The 19824-nt window shown below is 36.1% G+C and overlaps 1 protein-coding gene across 2 annotated transcripts in view; it reads right to left on the reverse strand.

Moving 5' to 3' along the window:
* CDC73 (cell division cycle 73) overlaps positions 1 to 19824 on the reverse strand; it is a 131829-nt gene that overhangs the window by 105558 nt on the left and 6447 nt on the right. For both annotated transcript variants that reach the window (XM_040453593.1, XM_040453594.1), the window contains exons 3-6: positions 19530 to 19599; positions 13565 to 13627; positions 13429 to 13481; positions 8825 to 8913 (exon numbers count right to left, since the gene is read on the reverse strand). In XM_040453593.1, the coding sequence (XP_040309527.1) occupies positions 8825 to 8913; positions 13429 to 13481; positions 13565 to 13627; positions 19530 to 19599 (275 nt within the window). The remainder of the gene's footprint in view (positions 1 to 8824; positions 8914 to 13428; positions 13482 to 13564; positions 13628 to 19529; positions 19600 to 19824) is intronic.

Raw genomic sequence — 19824 nt, forward strand, 5'->3', positions numbered from 1 at the left:
ATGCCACATAAACATATACTCCTTATACTATCTGAAAGATTAAACTGTATTTTGCAGTTTTCTTTTTCCTTCCTTTACTTGATTTTCAAGTAACAAGCAAAACAGCAAACAGGGGCTATGTTTGGAGACTATAAGAAAAAGACTTAACACAAAGTATAAATTTCATTAAGATGATAAGTTCAGTGTCTTTTTTTACAATGTAAAATGAGAAAAAGAGTTAAAAAGGGTTTGGGTACCTTAACAGTTGACAAAATTATTATTCTAATCACAAGATGACAGTCTTGAAATACATTTAAACAACATCTGGAAAAAGGACAGGAATTCCTGCAGTTTTAAATATGGTAGTATTATATAGTACACTAGTTTATATAAAATATGAAGGTACTTTATAGCAGATGCTCAACATGCATCTAGTATTTGACTCATTTTATATAATGCTATGCAATTTTTCCTTATGATCTAAAGCATACCAGTATATCTTGAATCAAATGCAAATACTTTCCTAAATTATAATTAAAGTGAATTGAACTTTCAATCACTGGAGTTTTACTTCCACCTAAAATCAAGGAGCAAAGACTTGATTAACCCTCCTGCTTCGAAACAACCAGTCAAAAATACATTAAAGAGTAACTTACTAAATACCTGGTATCAAGCAGTAAGAGACCATGATCTATGACAAATTAAAACCAGAATAAGTGAGCCCTATGAATGCTGCAGTTTACACCCTTGAAAGTTTCCAGAAATGGCACAGGGAGGAGAATCCAGGCAAAACTAAGTGGATTACCTGAGCTGAGAAATGGAGCTGAGAGTCCAGCAAAACCAAAGTGGCTGGAATTCAGAGGCCTAAGTACTGGAGAAGAAAGAGCTACACTGAAATATACAATATTCCAGAATACTGATTAGCACAGGAATATGAGGAAATAAAAATTGGGTATAGAAACCAGCCAAAAGGATTAAAGGGAACAATGCCCAGAGCTCACAGAGGGTAAAGGTTAGTTCCTGTTCCCACAAGCAGAATGAAAACCTCACACCCCTAGGGCAGTAGGTACTCTGAATGATCTTGTACAGGCAATGGGTGGGGAATAATTATCTTAAGTGAACGCTGCTCACATAACAAATCTTAAAACCAGACACAAAAGGAACCAACTATTTCCAAGTGATTTTACTATATCCCAAAACAAAACTAAAGAAAATTTAGGAAAATTCAAAAACAATTATAAATTGACACAGATGCAGGATTAGCAAAGACATTAAAATAATTATTGTTAACTCGATTCTACACATTCAACAAATTAAAAAGAGACATGGAGTATATATTTAACCAACTTATAGAGATAAAAAAAAATACGATGGATACAAATATATCACAAATATAACCACAGAAGAAAGTTATTAAACTATCCAAGTGAATAGAAAAAAAGAACCCAAATATGTGAAAAAACAGAAATGTTCTCAATTCAATAAAAATTATGAACAAAACATTCCCTGAAAAAGCTCGATGGGCCTCAAGCACAAAAACCATTAAGAAAACACCAGGTTATGGGACAATTAAACAGCTCAAAACCTGTAATAGAGAAAACTTTTAAAGTAGCCAGAGGAAAAAAAGACACATTTCATTAAAAAATTTAAAAATTTAAAAAACACTGATGATAGACTTCTCATCAACAACAATGTAATCAAGGAGACAGTGGTACATCTTTAAAGTAGAAATGGTCCTGACTTACAATTTTTCAACTTTATGTGATGCAAAAGAGATATGCATTCAGTAGAAACCGTGATGCAAATTATCACTTTTTCGCAGGCTAGTGGTATGACGCTCTCTCATGATACGTGTGCAATGGCAGCAAGCCACAGCTCTCAGTCAGCCGTGCGATCACCATGATAAATAACTGATACTTAAAATCATTCTGTACCCATCCATCTATTCTGTTTTATACTTTCAGTACAGTATTCAATAAATTACATGAAATATTCGACACTTTATTATAAAATAGGCTTTATATTAGATGACTTTGCCCAACTGCAGGCTAATGAAAGTGTTGTAAGCATATTTAAAGTAGCCTAGGTTAAGCAATGACGTTTGGTAGGTAAGGTGTATTAAACGCATTTTGGGCTTATGACTGAGGATGTAACTCATCATAGTCAAAGATTTGTCCTTAAGAGGATATAACTTAAGAATTTTATATCCAGTCAAAATCCTTAAAAAAAAAAAAAAGGCAAAATAAAAACTTTTTTAGCAATAAAAAAGTTGAGGGGCACCTGGGTGGCTTGGTTAAGTGTCCAACTTCAGCTCAGGTCATGATCTCACGATCTGTGAGTTCAAGCCCCTGCCTGGGGCTCTGTGCTGACACACAAATCCTCTTCAGATCCTCTGTGCCCTCGCTCTCTGCCCCTCCCCCACTTGTGCACATGCACACTCTCTCAAAAACATATAAACTTATTTTTAAAAAGGTTGAAAGAATTAATCACCAGCAGGTCTACATAAGAAGAAATGTGAAAAGGAGTCTTTCAAGAATAGAAAAAAACAGGTTAAGAGGATCTGCACAAAAAAATGAAGAACAATGGAAATGGTATCTATAAATACATAATATTTTTTTCTTACTTAAATCTCTTTAAAAAAGAACTCTTTAAACAAGAACATGCATACGTCTAAGTATTTTAAGGTACCCATATGATATATGAAGTAGCCTAACACTTGCAGGTAGACTGTGATGCTATAAACCACACATAGAAAAAGTCCAAAAGCAAACACTAATAACAAAACGTAACTAGTAAGTCAACAGATATAAGAAAAAACAGAATTATAACAAATATTCATTTATTCCAAAAATAGGACAAAGAAGAGACCAATAAAAAATAAGCAAAATGAACTAAAATTAACCATATCAATAATCACACTAAGTATAAAAGATCTAAATACACAAACAAGGCACTTAAACTTTGGACAGGTTAAAAGTAAAAGGATTCCAGTTTTCAGGATGAAGAGAGTTCTGGACATGGTTGCACAACAATATGAAAGTACTCAAGACTATGAACTGCACACTTTAAAACAGTTACAATGATACGGGTGCCTGGGTGGCTGAGTCAGATAAGCGTCCAACTCCTGATTTTAGCTTAGGTCATGATCTCACTATTCATGAGTTGAAGCCCTACCTACCTTGGGCTCTGCACTGTGAGCACAGAGGTTCTCTCTCTCCCCTCTCTCTCTCTGCCTTTATCCTGCTTGCTCTCTCTCTCAAAATAAATAAACTTAAAAATTTTTAAATAATAAAAATAAAAAAATAAGTTACAATGATAAATTTTATGTTATGTGTTTTTTTACCACAATTTGTTTCAGAAAGTAAAAGAATAAAGAGATATCACAAGCCAAAAAAAAGCTGGAGGAGCGTCTAGGTGAATTATAAGAGAAAGCAAATTTTTTCAACAAAAAATATTGTTAGGGATAAAGGTCATTTTATAACAATAAGAAGATTCGTTCATCAAGAGAACAGAATGCTAAACATTTACACCTAATAACAGAGCTTCAAAGTAGTCAGAGAACAAAATCTGATAGAAATGCAAGGAAAAATAGACAAATCCATAGCCAGAGAGTTCAATAATTCTATCTTGATAATAATACAAGTAAGACAGAAAATAAGGATATAGAAGACTTGATTAACACTATCAACAAAGTTGACCTTCCTGCCCATTGCAAGACACTGCAAAATAACAGCAAAATAAACATTCTTTTCAAGTACCTACAGAAAAGACCATATTTGGGGCCAAAAAACAAGTTTTAATACTTATCAAAGGATTCAAAGTCATATAAATATAACCATACTTTGTAATAGACTGGAAATAAGTAACAAAGATCTCTAGAAAACCCCAAATATTTGGAAACTAAACACCTCATTTGCAAACAATCCATGAGTCAAAGAAGAAATCACAAGGGAAATTAGAAATTTTGAACTGAATGAAAATGAAAACACAACATACCAAAATATGAGATGCCATGAAGGCAGTACTTACAGTGGAAGCTGAAGTTACTGATTTTCCTCTAAGAAACTATAAAAAATAGAGCACATTAAACCCAGAGTAAGCAAAACAAAGTAAATCATAAAGATCAGAACAGAAATTGAAGAATCAAAAACAAAGAAGAAAAAAAAAATAACTAAAGAGGAAAATCCCAATCTGATTCTTTGAAAAGATCAATAAAATTGATCAATTTTGGTTGGACAATAAAGAAACTAACAGAAAACACACAATTGCTAATATCAAAGAATGAAAGTGGGGACATCATTATAGATCCTAGACACCATAAAAGGAAATTACAACATTACGACAATAAATTGAACAATATAGATGAAACGGACAAACTCTTTCAAAGAAACATTCAAAGGACAGAAAGAGAAAAGAGAGGACCAGAATAAACATATAACTATTAAACTGAAGATGTAGTTGAAAATCTTATGTGAAATACATAAAAATAAAGAAAACTATAGTACAATTTTACTAATAAATTTTCCCAAATGCAGGAAGAAATAATACTAATTCTAAACAAAGTTTTCCAGAAAATTGAAGAAACGGAAATACTTTCCAACTCATTCTGAGCTGGATTATCTTGATAGGAATTATCTTGATAAGAAACAAGACCAAGACATCGTAAGAAAACTACAGACCTCATGAACATAGATACAAAATTTCTATATAAATTTTTAAAGTATAGTTCAATGACATATAACAAAAATACATCATGATCATGGTAAGCAACTAGTGAAATGATTATTAACAACATCCACCTCTTGCATTCACACTCGTGTAATCCTCTTCCTATGTGTACGTGTGGGCTAAACCTTGCTTCTAAAAATTAAAATGCTGTACAAGTGACAGGGTGTCACTCCGAAGATTTGGCTATAAAAAACTTCTATCTTGCTTGACAGCTCTCTTCCACTCTTACTTGCTCACTCTGATGAAGCAAGATATAATACCGTGAAATATTCTATGGAGAGACCAAATGTGGCAAAGAACGAAGAGAGTCCTCTAGATAACATCTGAGGAACTGAAGTATTAGTCTAACAACCAGTAAGGAACTAAATTATGCCAACAAGCACATGAGTGTGCTTGGAAGTAGATCCTTCTCCTATCAAGCCTACACATGAGAACACAATCCTGGTCAACACCTTAATTGAAACACTGTGAGAGGCCCTAAAGCAGAGTCACTCCAAGACTCCTGACCCACAGAAAACTGTAAGACAATCAACATACTTTCTGGGGCACTTGGGTAGCTCAGTCAGTTAAGCATGTGACTCTTGTTTTCAGCACAGGTCATGATCTCATGGTTTGTGGGTCAGAGTCCCACATCAGGCTCCACGCTGACAGCACAGGGCCTGCTTGGGATTCTCTCTCTCCCTCCCTCTCTCTGTGTCCCACCCTTGCTCACTCTCAAAATAAACTTTAAAAATAAATAAACATGTGCTGTCTAAGCCACTAAGTTTCAGGTTAATTTGTTATGCAGCAAGACAATAAAATAATGAAGTAAAGGGGTGCCTGGGTGGCACAGTCGGTTAAGTGACTCTAGATCTCAGCTCAGGTAATGATCTCAGTTCGTGAGTTCAAGCCTCAAACTGGGTTCTATGCTGATGGCGCAGTGCCTGCTTGTGATTCTGTCTCTCCTTCTCTCTGCCCCTCCTCCACTTGTTCCCTCTCTCAAAATATATAAACTTAAAAAAAATTAAAAAAAAAAAATGAAGTAGAATTAATCCATGAAAATGCAAACATCAAAACATTAATTTACCATATTAACAAAAAAGAAAAACTACATGATCAATTCAGTAGAATCAGAAAAAGCATGTGACAATAGCTAACATTCCTTTCTGATACACTATCAGCAAACTAGGAACAAAAAGATACTTCCTCAACCGGCTGAAGGCTATCTAACAAAAAAACCTAACCTAACATGCTTAATGGTGAAAGACTGCTTTCCCCTAATGTGAGGAATGAGGTAAGAATGTCTAATCTCACTGCTTCTTCAACATCAGATTAATAAGCAATTAGTAAGTCTAGCCAGTGCAATAAGACAAGCAATATAAGGCATCCAGTTTAGAAAGAAAAAGAGAAAAAAGAAAAAAATGTATTTTATATGTAGACAACATAATTATCTATGTAGAAAAATTAATGATAGCTACAAAAAAGTTACAAGAACTAATCAATGAGTTTAACATGACTGCAGGATACAAGATCCATACCCAAAAATCAACTGTATTTCTATACTAGCAGTAAATCAAGAATTGATATATTTTTAAAATATCACTTACAATAGCACCAAAAAGTATGAAATACAACAAAAAGATGTATAAGACCTATACACTGAAAACCATGAAACATTAAAAGAAATTAAAGATCTAAATACCTCTCCATTACTAGAAGAGAAACTAAGTACATCTTATTCATAAGTCAGAAGACTCAAATTTTTAAGATAGCAATTCTCAAACTGGTCTATAGATTTAATGCAATCCCAATCAAATCCCAGTAAGCTTTTTGTAGGAACTGACACGTTAATTCCAAAACTCATGCGGAAATGCAAAGAACCTAAAAGAGCAAAAACATCCTTGAAACAGAAAAACAAAGTTGGAAAGCTAACACTATCTGATTTTAAAACTAATGAAACAGTTTGGCACTGGCAAAAAGACAAACAGATGAACAGTATAGAATGGATCCAGAAACAACTGATTTTTTACACAAGTGCAAAGAATTAATTGGACACCAGTAACACTGAAACTATTGGGCACAACTGGCACAAAACTGAACTTCAATACCTACATCATAAAAAATGAATGAATTTTGAGCCATACTGTGCACCCCATGCAAAAATTTTAACTAAAGGTAGATCACAGACTTAAATGTAAAACCTAGAGGTGCCTGGGTAGCTCAGTCAGTTAAGTGTCTGACTTCAGCTCAGGTCATGATCTCGCGTTTTGGGAGTTCAGGCCCTGCATCAGGCTCTGTGCTGACAGATCAGAGCCTGGAGACTGCTTCAGATCCTGTGTCTCCCTCTCTCTCTCTGCCCCGCCCCCATTCGTCGTGCTCTCTCTCAAAAATAATTTTAAAAAATAAAGTAATAATAATAAAAATAAATACATAAATGTAAACCCTAAAATTAAAAAAATTTCTACAAGAAAATACAAGACAGTCTTAGGTGACTTTGTTCAAGCAAAGATTCTTTAATTACAACACCAAAAGATAATTTACAAAAGAATGCACTGATAAATGAGACATCACAAAAATTAAAACAAGCTGCTTTTCAAAAGGCAGCTAGAGAATGTAAAGATAAGTCACAGACTGGGAAAAATACCTGCAAAGCCAATGTCTGAAAAAGGACTTCTATCCAGAACATACAACAAACTTACAAAACCCAATAATAACAATCCAATCCAATAAAAAAAAAATGGACAAAAATTTGAACCTTCACTAAACATGATATAAGATGGCAAATTAAGCACACAAAAAGATGCTCGTAATTTCATTAATCATGAGGTAAGTGCAAGACAAAATCATAATGAGATATCATCTCATACCTTTTAGCATGGCTAAAATTAAAAAGCCTGATCACACCAAGTGTTGGCAAGGCTGTGAAGAAAGCAGGACTCATATTCATGGGAGAAATGTGAAATGGTATAATCACTTTGAAAAGTCTGGTGATGTCTTAAAAAGGTAAATCTAAAACAAAACACTACATGATTCAATCATTCCTCCTCTAGGTATTTACTCAGTAAAAATGAAAACTTATGTCCATAAAAAACTTGTATACAAATGATCACAGCTTTAGCTGTAATAACCAAAAAACAGCAACAAGTAAAATGTCCATAAACAGTTGCCTAGGAAAACACTGTTACACCTATACAATGGAAAAGAATAAACTACTCACCAATAATAAAGAATGAACTATTGACACATTCAGCAACATGGATGAATCTCAAAATAATTATGCTAAATAAGAGGCCAGACCACCAAAGAAGTATATACTACATAACTCCATTTATACTTAACTCCAGAAAAAAATTAATCAACAGATCATTGGTTTCCTGGAGAGGGAAGGATGCAGGGACAGGTAGAAACGTGGAATCATAAAGGTACAGAAGAAATTTACAGCAGTGATGTTACATTCATGTTCTGGATTATGATGATGGTTTCACAGATGTATACATATGTGAAAGCTTATCAACAAATATGCTTTAAATATGTGCAGCTTCCTGCTATGTTAATCATCTTTAATAAAGCTTTTAAAGATCCGCATTGAATTTTTTAGTTTGGATAGAATTTCCAAAGCGCTATATTGTGCCAAGGAAAAATTATGAAGGGATTCTAATTATAGTAAAATTCAGAGATAAACAAAATAATACCACAAGCCAAATCTAGCCATGCTAATTCTCTTATGAATTAGAGCAATCACAGACTGCTTTCCTTACCACAAGCATTAAATAGCTGCAAAAAAAAACCCCACATGACCTTCAAAGCCGAAAGTATTTAATACGTGTCACTGTACAAAAAAGTCTGTTAACCTCTGCTATAAATCAACAAGAGATCACAAAATAAATGAGTGGCTTGGTTATGGAGTAATTTTAAACAGGAAAGATCAATGTGGTAATAGTACCAAGAACAAGGTTTTCCAGAAAGCATCATTAGCTTTCAACCTCCCCTACCATAAAATAGGCTCACACATCAGCTTTTAAACTTAGGGCACAGAAGCACGTAATAAATGCAAAAGGTAAAATTAACGTAGATGGCATATTAATATCTCTTTTTCCATATACACTTATACAACACTTTCTACTAAAGAAAATCTTACCTGATCTGCTCAGTCTGTACAATCCCTTCTTTGTGACCCTCCAAACGAGCAGCCAATCTTTCTTTATCAAGACGCACACACTCTTCATCCTGAAAATAATCGCTGGTTAGTGAATATTCTAAATTTTTATTTAACTTTTATTTATTTTGAGAGATAGTGCGTGCAAGTGGGGGAGGGGCAGAGAGCGAGGGGGACAGAGGATATGAAGCAGGCTCTGTGTTGACAGGCTGACAGCAGTGAACCCAATGTGGGGCTCGAACTCACTGTGAGATCATGACCTGAGCCAAAGTTGGATGCTCAACTGACTGTGGAACCCAGGTGGCCCTTTATTTAACTTTTAGAACAACAACAAAAAAAACTACATGTAACTTTTCTTTATATAAGTTCCTGCCTATAACTTTCTAGGCATCACTGGCCTTAAATCAACTCAACTTTAAGATTACTTTTAGTTACAGGGGCGCCTGGGTGGCGCAGTCGGTTAAGCATCCGACTTCAGCCAGGTCACGATCTCGCGGTCCGTAAGTTCGAGCCCCGCGTCAGGCTCTGGGCTGATGGCTTGGAGCCTGGAGCCTGTTTCCGATTCTGTGTCTCCCTCTCTCTCTGCCCCTCCCCCGTTCATGCTCTGTCTCTCTCTGTCCCAAAAATAAATAAAAAACATTGAAAAAAAATTAAAAAAAAAAAAAAGATTACTTTTAGTTACATAAATACAAGTTGGGGGGGCGCCTGGGTGGCTCAGTTGGTCAAGCGACCTACTGATTTTGGTTCAACAGGTCATGATCCCAAGGTGGTGGGATCAAGCCCTGCACCAGTCTCTGTGCTGAGTGTGAAGGCCTACTTAAGATTCCCAGTCTCTCTCCCACTGCCCCTCTTCCCTGTTTGCAAGCTCTCTCTCTCCCTCTCTCAACTAAAATTAATGAAAAAACAATGATAAGTAAATATTAGATGACTGATTAAACTGATCACTGATTAAACTGTAGAACTGATTAAAAGCTTACCAAAGAACTTCAGCAACTTTTTTTAATGTTTATTTACTTATTTTGAAGGAAAGAGACACACAGAGAGGGCAAGTGGGGAGGGGGCAGAGAGAGAGATGAGAGAGAATCCCAAACAGGTTCCACACTGTCAGCCTGTCAGATGGAGCCCAACACAGGGTAGGGCTCAATCTCACCAAGACTGAGATCACGACCTGAGTCAAATCAAGAGTCAGACGCTTAAAGGGCGCCTGGGTGCCCCAGTCACTTAAGCAGCAGACTCTTGATTTTGGCTCAGGAGTTTGAGCCCCGAGTCAGGCTCCTTCGTGTGCTGCCGATGTGGGGCCTGCTGGGGATTCTGCCTTGCCCCCTCTATCTATCCCTTCCCCGGTTGTGTTCTCTCTCAAAAATAAACTTTAAATTTAAAGAGTCAGATGCTTAACCAACTGAGACACCCAGGTGTTCCACAGCAGCTTTTTTCTTCCCATAATGTAACACAGCTACTTTTATTCATAAAAATACACCACAAATAAATTCCTTCTCTTCAGAAAAGTTGATTAGTAAATTTTATGAAAAGCCCTCACCACAGTCAAAAATTTCATTTTGGAGCTAGTTTTTTGCATCTGTTGCCCCAGGTCATAAATCCATCAGCATTTCTGATGACAGGAAGTGTAACTTTAATGGTTTTCAAAGCATGTTCCTCGGAACATTAGGCTTTTCCTACAAAGTGACCCATGGGACACTGCTCGGAATTCAATCTTGGTAGCTCAGCTTTTTTCTAACCTGCATGTTAGAATTTCAGGTAAAATTTACTCTGAAATATGTTCATTTAAAACCAAAACTTGATTGGGGCACTTGCACGGCTCAGTCGGTTAAGCATCCAACTTTGGCTCAGGTCATGATCTCACGGTTCATGAGTTCGAGCCCTGCATCTGGCTCTGTGCTGACAGCTCAGAGTCTGGAGCCTGCTTCAGATTCTGTGTCTCCCCCTCTCGCTGCCCCTCCCCCACTCAAGCTCGCTTGCTCTCAAAAATAAAAACATTAAAAACAAAACAAAACAAAACTTGATCTAGTTCAATGCCCACATTCAACAAATGAGACAACTGAGGAAATGAGTCAGTGTTTATGGCTAACAAAATATGATATTGTATAAAACGCCATCAGTATACTCAAGAGATCTAAAAAGATGCTGTGCTCCAATTCATGCTCTATTATTAACCTATCATTTAAAACAGACATATTGCTGACATGAACACAAAGTATTTTAGCAAACTGCATTAAATTTTAGACATCTGTAATGAAGGTACAGCACAAGGAACTCAAGTTCCTTAGGAAACTACTGATTTTAAAGACAACTGCAGCCTAGACTTTAATAAGTTCAGAATCATTGCCCTCAAGGTTTCTCTCTCTGAGCCTAGTGCCTTGCAGGTTCCCAACATACACACGGTGAACTAAAAACTGTTAATGTAACATAACTGTTTATGTAACTCTTTTAACTCTATAAATACTCTGGAAAGAATTTTATTATGCTATTTCTTGTTGATTTTCAAGTTAATGGTATCCAGGCAAATCAGCATTTCTGACACATTCAATTGTTTTCCAAATAATTAAAACTGTAAATTTCGGGTTTTCCAAGTAATTAGTATCTTTAAATTCACTCATTTTGTTCACAGTGGGTCCCAATCTTCCTTCATACAGAGAGAACAGGTGGAAACTCATTTTACTGCTGCAAAATTTGTAATCAGTATATATAGTGGAATGGCTAGGAGCCAGACCGTCTAGGCTCTATTCCTGGTTCTGTGAACCTCAGCAAGTAACTTGTTCCGTCTGAGGTGTTTGCTCATTGATGGCATGCACAAGACTGCCAACTTCAGAGGTTGTGGCTTAGGATTACACAAGCTAATATAAAGTGTATAAAACGTCACCCAGAACAGAGTAGCAACAATGAGCTAACTATCATTACTATCCTTAACTAAAATACCATGTCCATATCTCAGAGTTTGCTTAATGAAAATTACGTTGTTTTAAAATTAATTAAAATTACACTGTTTCAGGGGTGCCTGGGTGGCGCAGTCGGTTAAGCCTCTGACTTCAGCCAGGTCACGATCTTGCGGTCTGTGAGTTCGAGCGCCGCGTCAGGCTCTGAGCTGATGGCCCAGAGCCTGGAGCCTGTTTCCGATTCTGTGTCTCCCTCTCTCTCTGCCCCTCCCCCATTCATGCTCTGTCTCTCTCTGTCCCAAAAATAAATAAACGTTGGAAAAAAAAAAAATTACACTGTTTCAGCATCAAATTTTGTCAATGAATATATAAAGATTACATGTCGACAACTCTGTCCCTTTAACAGTTACCTTTTTATCCTTAATTGTGGATGCTCTGCTGTTTATGTAGTAGGCCAAAGGCACAACTGTTTGATTTTTATACAAGTGTAAAAAGAAGAGTTATGGTTTCTAGTAACGTTAAATTAATGATGACTACAAGTGTTATTTCCTATACTGTTAATTGGTACTCATTTCTCAGATTTTAAGTGTATCTCTAGTACCTAATCTTCCATTTGCACTGGGTTTTATATGTAACTGATCTGAGACTTGTTAAAAATTTTAAATAAAGAGTCTTATACTCATATAATTAAAATTTCCAAGGCTTAACTGTCTTATGCTTCTTTCTAAAGTTAACTGCATTTCTCATACAGCTTCTATTTCATGTGAACTATCCTTATTTACCAATATTAGTACTCCACTGCTGGCTAAGCATCTGACTTTAACTCAGGTCATGATCTCATGGTTCATGAGCTTGAGCCCTGCATCCGGCTCTCTGATGACAGCTCAGAGCCTGGAGCCGGCCTCGGATTCAGTGTCTCCCTCTCTCCGCCTTCCCCCACTCACGCTTGTTCTCTCTCCCTCTCAAAAATAAATAACATTAAAAAAAAAAAAAAAGAGAACAGCAAATTCTCATACCATGTTATTCCAGGGATAGGCAAACTACAACCCAAAGGTAGGCTCACCATCTGTTTTATAAAATTTTACTGAAATACAGTCCTGTCAGTTCATTTACGTATTGCTTATGCCTGCTTTCAACTATGATAGCAGGGTGGAATAGCTGAACAGAAACTACATGGCCCAAAAAGCCTAAAATATTTACTATCTGGACTTTTACAGAAGAAATTTCCCAACTCCTGATGAAGCCCAACATTTTCATCGAAGAGGCAAAGAAAAATAAAGTGATATGTCCACCACACAGTTTGTACATAAAAGATCTTTTTTTTTTTTTTTTTAAATGTTTATTTTTGAGAGAGACAGAATGCGAGTGGGTTGGGGCAGAGAGAGCGGGAGGAACAGAACCCGAAGCAGGCTCCAGGCTCTGAGCTGTCAGCACAGAGCCTGACATGGGGCTCAAACTCACAAGCTGTGAGATCATGACCTGAGCTGAAGCTGGACGTTCAACAGACTGAGCCACCCAGGCGACCCTGTAAAAGGTCTTAAATTATACCTCAACTCCTACTAATCAAACACTCATAATACTACGACAATTTTTCCAGAAAAAAACTCCTAGGACTACTATGAAAAAGAATTTGTATTCATATACAATCTCAATTTTGTAACACTACGATTCATATTTAAAATAAAATTCCATTACCTCAATTCGTGGTTTCTTTGCTTCTGCTAAAACTTCGTCTGCAGCTCTCTTGACTTTAAGAAAAAAAAAGAAAAGTAAATATATGGTTTTGGAGTAAGTTTTTAAAAGTTCAATATAAATACACAGCAAAACATACCTTGGGTAGATCGCTGAAGACCTATTTCTAGAGGGGCACTTCTGTCTATGCTTGCTGATGTTGCTGAAGATTTAAAAAGATTTAGGTGAGAAGCTCAATATTTGAACACATATACTAGACATTATTACAAGTAAAATGCTCAATATTTGTAATTTCTTACTTTATATGTATAATTTCCTAAGGGGGGAAAAAGTTTTAAAGCAGCTTTGTAAAACAGTTTATTATAAAAGACTAATTTATATTTAAAAGTCTTGGGGCGCCTGGGTGGCGCAGTCGGTTAAGCGTCCGACTTCAGCCAGGTCACGATCTCGCGGTCCGTGAGTTCGAGCCCCGCGTCGGGCTCTGGGCTGATGGCTCGAGCCTGGAGCCTGGTTCCGATTCTGTGTCTCCCTCTCTCTCTGCCCCTACCCCATTCATGCTCTGTCTCTCTGTCCCAAAAATAAATAAAAAACGTTGAAAAAAAAATTTTTTTAAAAAAAAGTCTTTAAAGGACAAATTATTTTTAACAATTTAGCTTACAAACTACTGCGATGACTGAAATTAACTGGTCACTTCAAAGAACATATACTCCGTTACCACACATGCACATAAAATGTATCCAAACATAAATACATAAATACATATCCATAGGAAAAGGTTTTTTTTTAAGTTAGCATTCACTTCAAAAATACAAATTTTAGTTATTCACAATTAGTAGAAAAAACACTGCAATTACTTTTTATTTTTTTTATTAAAATTTCTTATTAACGTTTATTTATTTTTGAGAGAAGAGAGACAAAGTGTGAGCAGAGAAGTGGCAGAGAGAGAGGGAGACACGAAATCCAAAGCAGGCTCCAGGCTTTAAGCTGTCAACACAGAACCCGACGTGGGGCTTAAACTCCCGAACTGTGACATCATGACCTGAACCAAAGTCAGACGCTTAACCAACTAAGCCACCCAGGCGCCCCACAATTACTTTTTAAATTAAGTCATTTAAATTGTGAAAGGTTGAAAATAATGAAACTAGTCCCATCCACCTAGTTCCCACCACCCTACATGACTATTTAAGTCTTGACTGTATCTTTCTAGAGGTTCTTTCTGTAGATACAAGAAATACAAACTTACACCTTTATTCCCCCCCTTTTAAATTTTTTTAATGTTTATGGGGGGTGGGGAGGAGCGCAAGAGAGAAAGGAGAGACAAAATCCCCAAAACTGTGAGATCATGATCTTAGCCAAAACCATGAGTTAGATGCTTAACTGACTGAGCCACCTACATGTCCCTTTCCCCTTTTTCACATAAAAGATAGCATACTATATACACTGTCCTGAGCCTTTTTTTTTTAATCCTAACAAAAGAGATCTAGCATACTGATATGTGGAGCATTCTTTCTTTTTAAAGCTACACAGCATTATCGATATAATGAGGAACCGGTTCTTTCAAAGAATTAATAAAATTGAAAACTCCTAGCCAAACTTAACAAAAAAGGAGAGGCCTCAAATAAATGCAATCAAGAAACAAAGGAAAGATCACAATCACAACTGCAGAAATACAATTATAAAAGAATATTATGAACAATGATATGCCAACAAATAGGGTAATCTGGAAGAAATGGATAAATTCTTAGAAACATAAACTACCAAAACTGAAGAAGATATAGAAAATTTGAACAAACAAGGTGCCTGGGTGGCTCATTTGGTTGCGTGTCCAACTTCAGCTCAGGTCATGATCTCACAGGTCGTGAGTTCAAGCCCTAGTTTGGGGCTCTCTGCTCTAAGCACAGAGTCCACTTCAGATCTTCTGCCCCCCCCCTTTGCCCCTCCTCCTGCTGGCACTCTCTCAATAATAAATACAAATTTTTTTAAATTAAAAAAAAAAAAACAGAAAACTTGAACAGACCCATGACCAGCAAAGAAACTGAATCAGTAAAAAAAAAAACTCTCAACAAACAGTCCAAGACAGGATGGCTTCCCAGGGGAATTCTACCAAACATTTAAAGAAGAGTTAATACTTATTCTTTCAAAAAATTGAAATGGAAGGAAAATCTCCAAACTCATTCTATGAGACCACCATCATCTTGATTCCAAAACCAAAGACCTCACTAAAAGAATGACAGACCAATATTCCTGATGAACATGGATGCAAACATTCTCAACAAGATACCACCAAATCAAATCCAACAGTACATTAAAACAATTATTCACCGTAATCAAGTGGGATTTATTACTGGGCTGCAGGGCTGGTTCAATATCCACCAATAACTCAACATGATACACCACATTAATAAAAGAAACGATAAGAACAACATGATCCTCTCAACAGATGTAGAAAAAGCATTTGACAAAATACAGCATCCTTTCTTGATAAAAACCCTCAAGAAAGTAGGGATAGAAGGAACACACCTCAATATCATAAAGGCCATATACAAAAAAGAACCACAGTTAATATCATTCTCAATGGGGAAAAACTGAGAGCTTTTCCCCTAAGGTCAGAAACATGACAGGGATGTCCATTCCTACAACTGTTGTTCAGTACAGTACTAGAAGTCCTAGCCTCAGCAATCAGACAACAAAAAGAAATAAAGGCACCCAAACCAGCAAGGAAAAAGTCAAACTTTCACAGTTCACAGAAGACAGGATACTCTATATGGAAAACCCGAAAGACTCAGACTCCATCAAAAATTTGCTAGAACTGATAGATGAATTCAGCAAAGTCACAGGATATAAAATCAATGTACATCTATCTGTTGCCTTTCTATATATCAATAATGAATCATCAGAAAGAGAAATCAAGGAATCGATCCCATTTACAATTGCACCAAAACCCGTAAAATATCTAGGAATAAACCTAACCAAAGAAGGAAAAGATCGGTACTCTGAAAAATATAGAACACTTATTATGAAAGAAACTGAAGAAAACACAAAGAAATGAAAAATATAGCTTGCTCATGGATTGAAAAACAGACACTGTTATAATGTCTACGCCACCCAAAGCAATCTACAAATTCAATACAATCCCTATCAAAATACCACCAGAATTTTTCACTGAGCTAGAACAAACAATCCTAAAATTTATATGGAACCAGAAAATATCCCAAATAGCCAAACTAATGTTGAAGAAAAAAAAAAAAAAAGCAAAGTGGGAGGCATCACAATTCCAGACTTCAGCTGTATTACAAAGCTGTATTCATCAAGACAGTACAGTACCAGCACAAAAACACACACATAGATCAATGAACAGAATAGAGACCCCAGAAATAGACCCACAACTCTATGGTCAACTAATCTTCAACAAAGCAGGAAAGAATATTCAATGGAAAAAAGTCTCTTCAACAAATGGTGTTGGGAAAACTGGACCATGATGAAACTGGACCACTTTCTTACACCATACACAAAAATAAACTCAAAATGGATGAAAGACCTAAACATAAGACAGGAAACCACCAAAATCCTAGAGAACACAGGCAGCAATTTCTTTGACCTTGACCATAGCAACTTCTTACTAGACACGTCTCTGGAGGTGAGGGCAACAAAACCAAACGTGAACTACTGGGATTTCATCAAGATAAAAAACTTCTGCACAGCGAAGGAAACAATCAACAAAACTAAAAGGCAGCCTACAGAATGGGAGAAGACATTTGCAAATGAAATACTGGATAAAGTGCTAGTATCCAAAATCTATAAAGAAGTTATAAAACTCAACACCCAAAAAATAAATAATCCAGTTAAGAAATGGGCAGAAGACATGAACAGACTTTTCTCCAAAGAAGACATACAAATGGGAAACAGACACATGAAAAAATGCTCAACATCACTTATCATCAGGGAAATACAAATGAAAACCACAGTGAGATACCATTTCACACCTGTCAGAATGGCAAAAATTAACAACTCAGGAAACAGCAGGTATTGGAGAAGACACAGAGAAAGGGGAACCCTCTTGCACTATCGGTGGGAATGCAAACTGGTGCAACCACTCTGGAAAAGTGTGAAAGTTCCTCAAAAAGTTAAAAATAGAACCACTCTATGACCCAGCAATTGCACTACTTAAGAATAACCACTCAATAAGTACTTGCTGAATGTTCAGAGGACAGTACAGAAAGATAATACTCTTGAGCATGGTCTTTCCATTATGCAAAAGACTCCATGCAAATCAGTATTACTGTTAAAGTCATGGAACTCAATATGTAACAAGACAGCTATTAACGACTTAAACTCCAAGAAAGGTTACGACCAAACGGTCTCATATTGATTTATTCATACTATCATATGATTATATCAATTTATTCATACTCACCAATTTATATTCTATTAATTGTACCAACTTATAATTTTATTCATATTCTTTAAGACAGCAAATTAATGATTACTCACTTATACAGGTAAGCACCTACTATTAACCACTGTTCTAAATACTGGGTATTTAACTACCTGCCCCCTTAGAGTTTACCCTCTAGTGGGGCAGACAAATAATATATAAGTAAACCAATATATAATTTCAAGTCAATGTAAGGGATTTGACAAAATATAAATTAGGAAGATACTATACACAGATGGATGTATGTGGAAAAACAACACTATTTTCTTTTTTAGAGTGAGAAGTTCTTTCTGACAGATCATTAAAGCACAGATTGAGGTGGTAAAAAGTAAGACATGTGACAATGTAGAGAAACAGAACTGAACACAAAAAAATAGCAAGTACAAAGGCTTGGAAAGTCAGGATAGTTAAAAGAATCAGTAAGACTGGACCGCTGTGAGCAAATGAAAGTTGGAAGAAGATGAGGCCACAGATATTTAGGCAGAAGCAAAATCACATAGGTCAGGATAAGGAGTATGAGCTTTATCCTACATGTGACGGGAAGCCACAGGATGGACTTGCTTATATGCGTTTTTCAAAACAGGTCACTCTAGTGGGTAGGCAAAGACTATACTAGAAAATACAGAGTAGGGTACTGTGAAAAGGCTATACAATTCTAAAGGGGATGGATGGAACATAGTGGGAGTAGAATGGTTAAGAAACTCATCCTTTTAAAGAAAAGGACCTGCTCACAAAATGAGATGTGAGAAAAAAGTAATCAAAGATTTCCCCAGGGTTTCTGGCCTCAGCAACTACATGAATGGTATGCCATTTACTGAGATGGGAACAGTGGGTGACCAGACCTATTTTGTTTGAGGGGAGAAGGGAAAGAGAAAATTGGCATTCTATTTCAGATACATTGAATTTCAGATACCTATTAAATATCCAAGGAAAGATGTGGAGTGGATTTATAATTTAAAGCTTAGAAATAGGATGAATATAAGGAAGTAAGCAAAAGAAAATGAGAGATGGACAATGAATAGAAAGAGAACCAAAAGAATCAGGTGCCCCAAATGCCAAGCTAAGAAAGGGTTTCCAAAAGGAAGCAGTCAACAGTATCTAATGCTGTTGAGAGATCAAGCAAGATACAGATAAGAGAGACCAAAGGAATGAGTAACCCTTAAGTCAGTGTTAACCACACAACAGTGATATAAGTGGGACATGAACAGGAAAGCCAAACCGGAATGGATTCAAGAGGGAAGCAGTGATATCACACAACTGTTACAAAGAATTTTGCAATAAAAAGGAAAAAACAAACAGTACAGTAGATAGTAGGAATGGGGGGGTCAAAAAACCATTTTTAAATGAGATCTTGCTGTATGCACTTTAAAGGGAATGATGCAGAGGAAAAGAGGAAGATGATGACGCAAGGCAGAAGCAATAATTTACAAAAGCAGAGTCTTTGAGAGTGTGAAAGGAAATGGAATCTACAGAGAAGTGGTGACTGGTCTTAGGAATGAAGGTAGTGTATTCACCATAACAGAAAAAAAAGGAGGGCATATGCACATAGCTGCTGGAAGGTTAATTTTTTAGTGGAAATACAAATTCTCTTCCCATTGCTTCTTATTTCACAGGAGAAAGAAAGAAACAATGGCTATTTAAGAGTGAGAGCAATTTAAAAATTACTCACATGCTTCACCATTGAGATATCCAAGCAGATCTTTTCGGTCAGGTCTTCTAACCACGGGAATATTTTCAGTCTGAAATCACAATTTTTAATTAGTTATCAAATCAACAACAATTACAAGAAATATAATAAAAACAAACATTGTGTAATATCTGAATTTTATTCCAACAGATCTTGGTAATATTTATTCAGAATCTTACCTTTTTTTTTATTTTTTTTTAATTTTTTTTAATATATGAAATTTATTGTCCAATTGGTTTCCATACAACACCCAGTGCTCATCCCAAAAGGTGCCCTC

This window comes from Herpailurus yagouaroundi, unplaced genomic scaffold (genome assembly GCF_014898765.1).
Source record: "Herpailurus yagouaroundi ecotype Mexico unplaced genomic scaffold, PumYag 209, whole genome shotgun sequence".
NCBI lineage: Eukaryota > Metazoa > Chordata > Mammalia > Carnivora > Felidae > Herpailurus > Herpailurus yagouaroundi.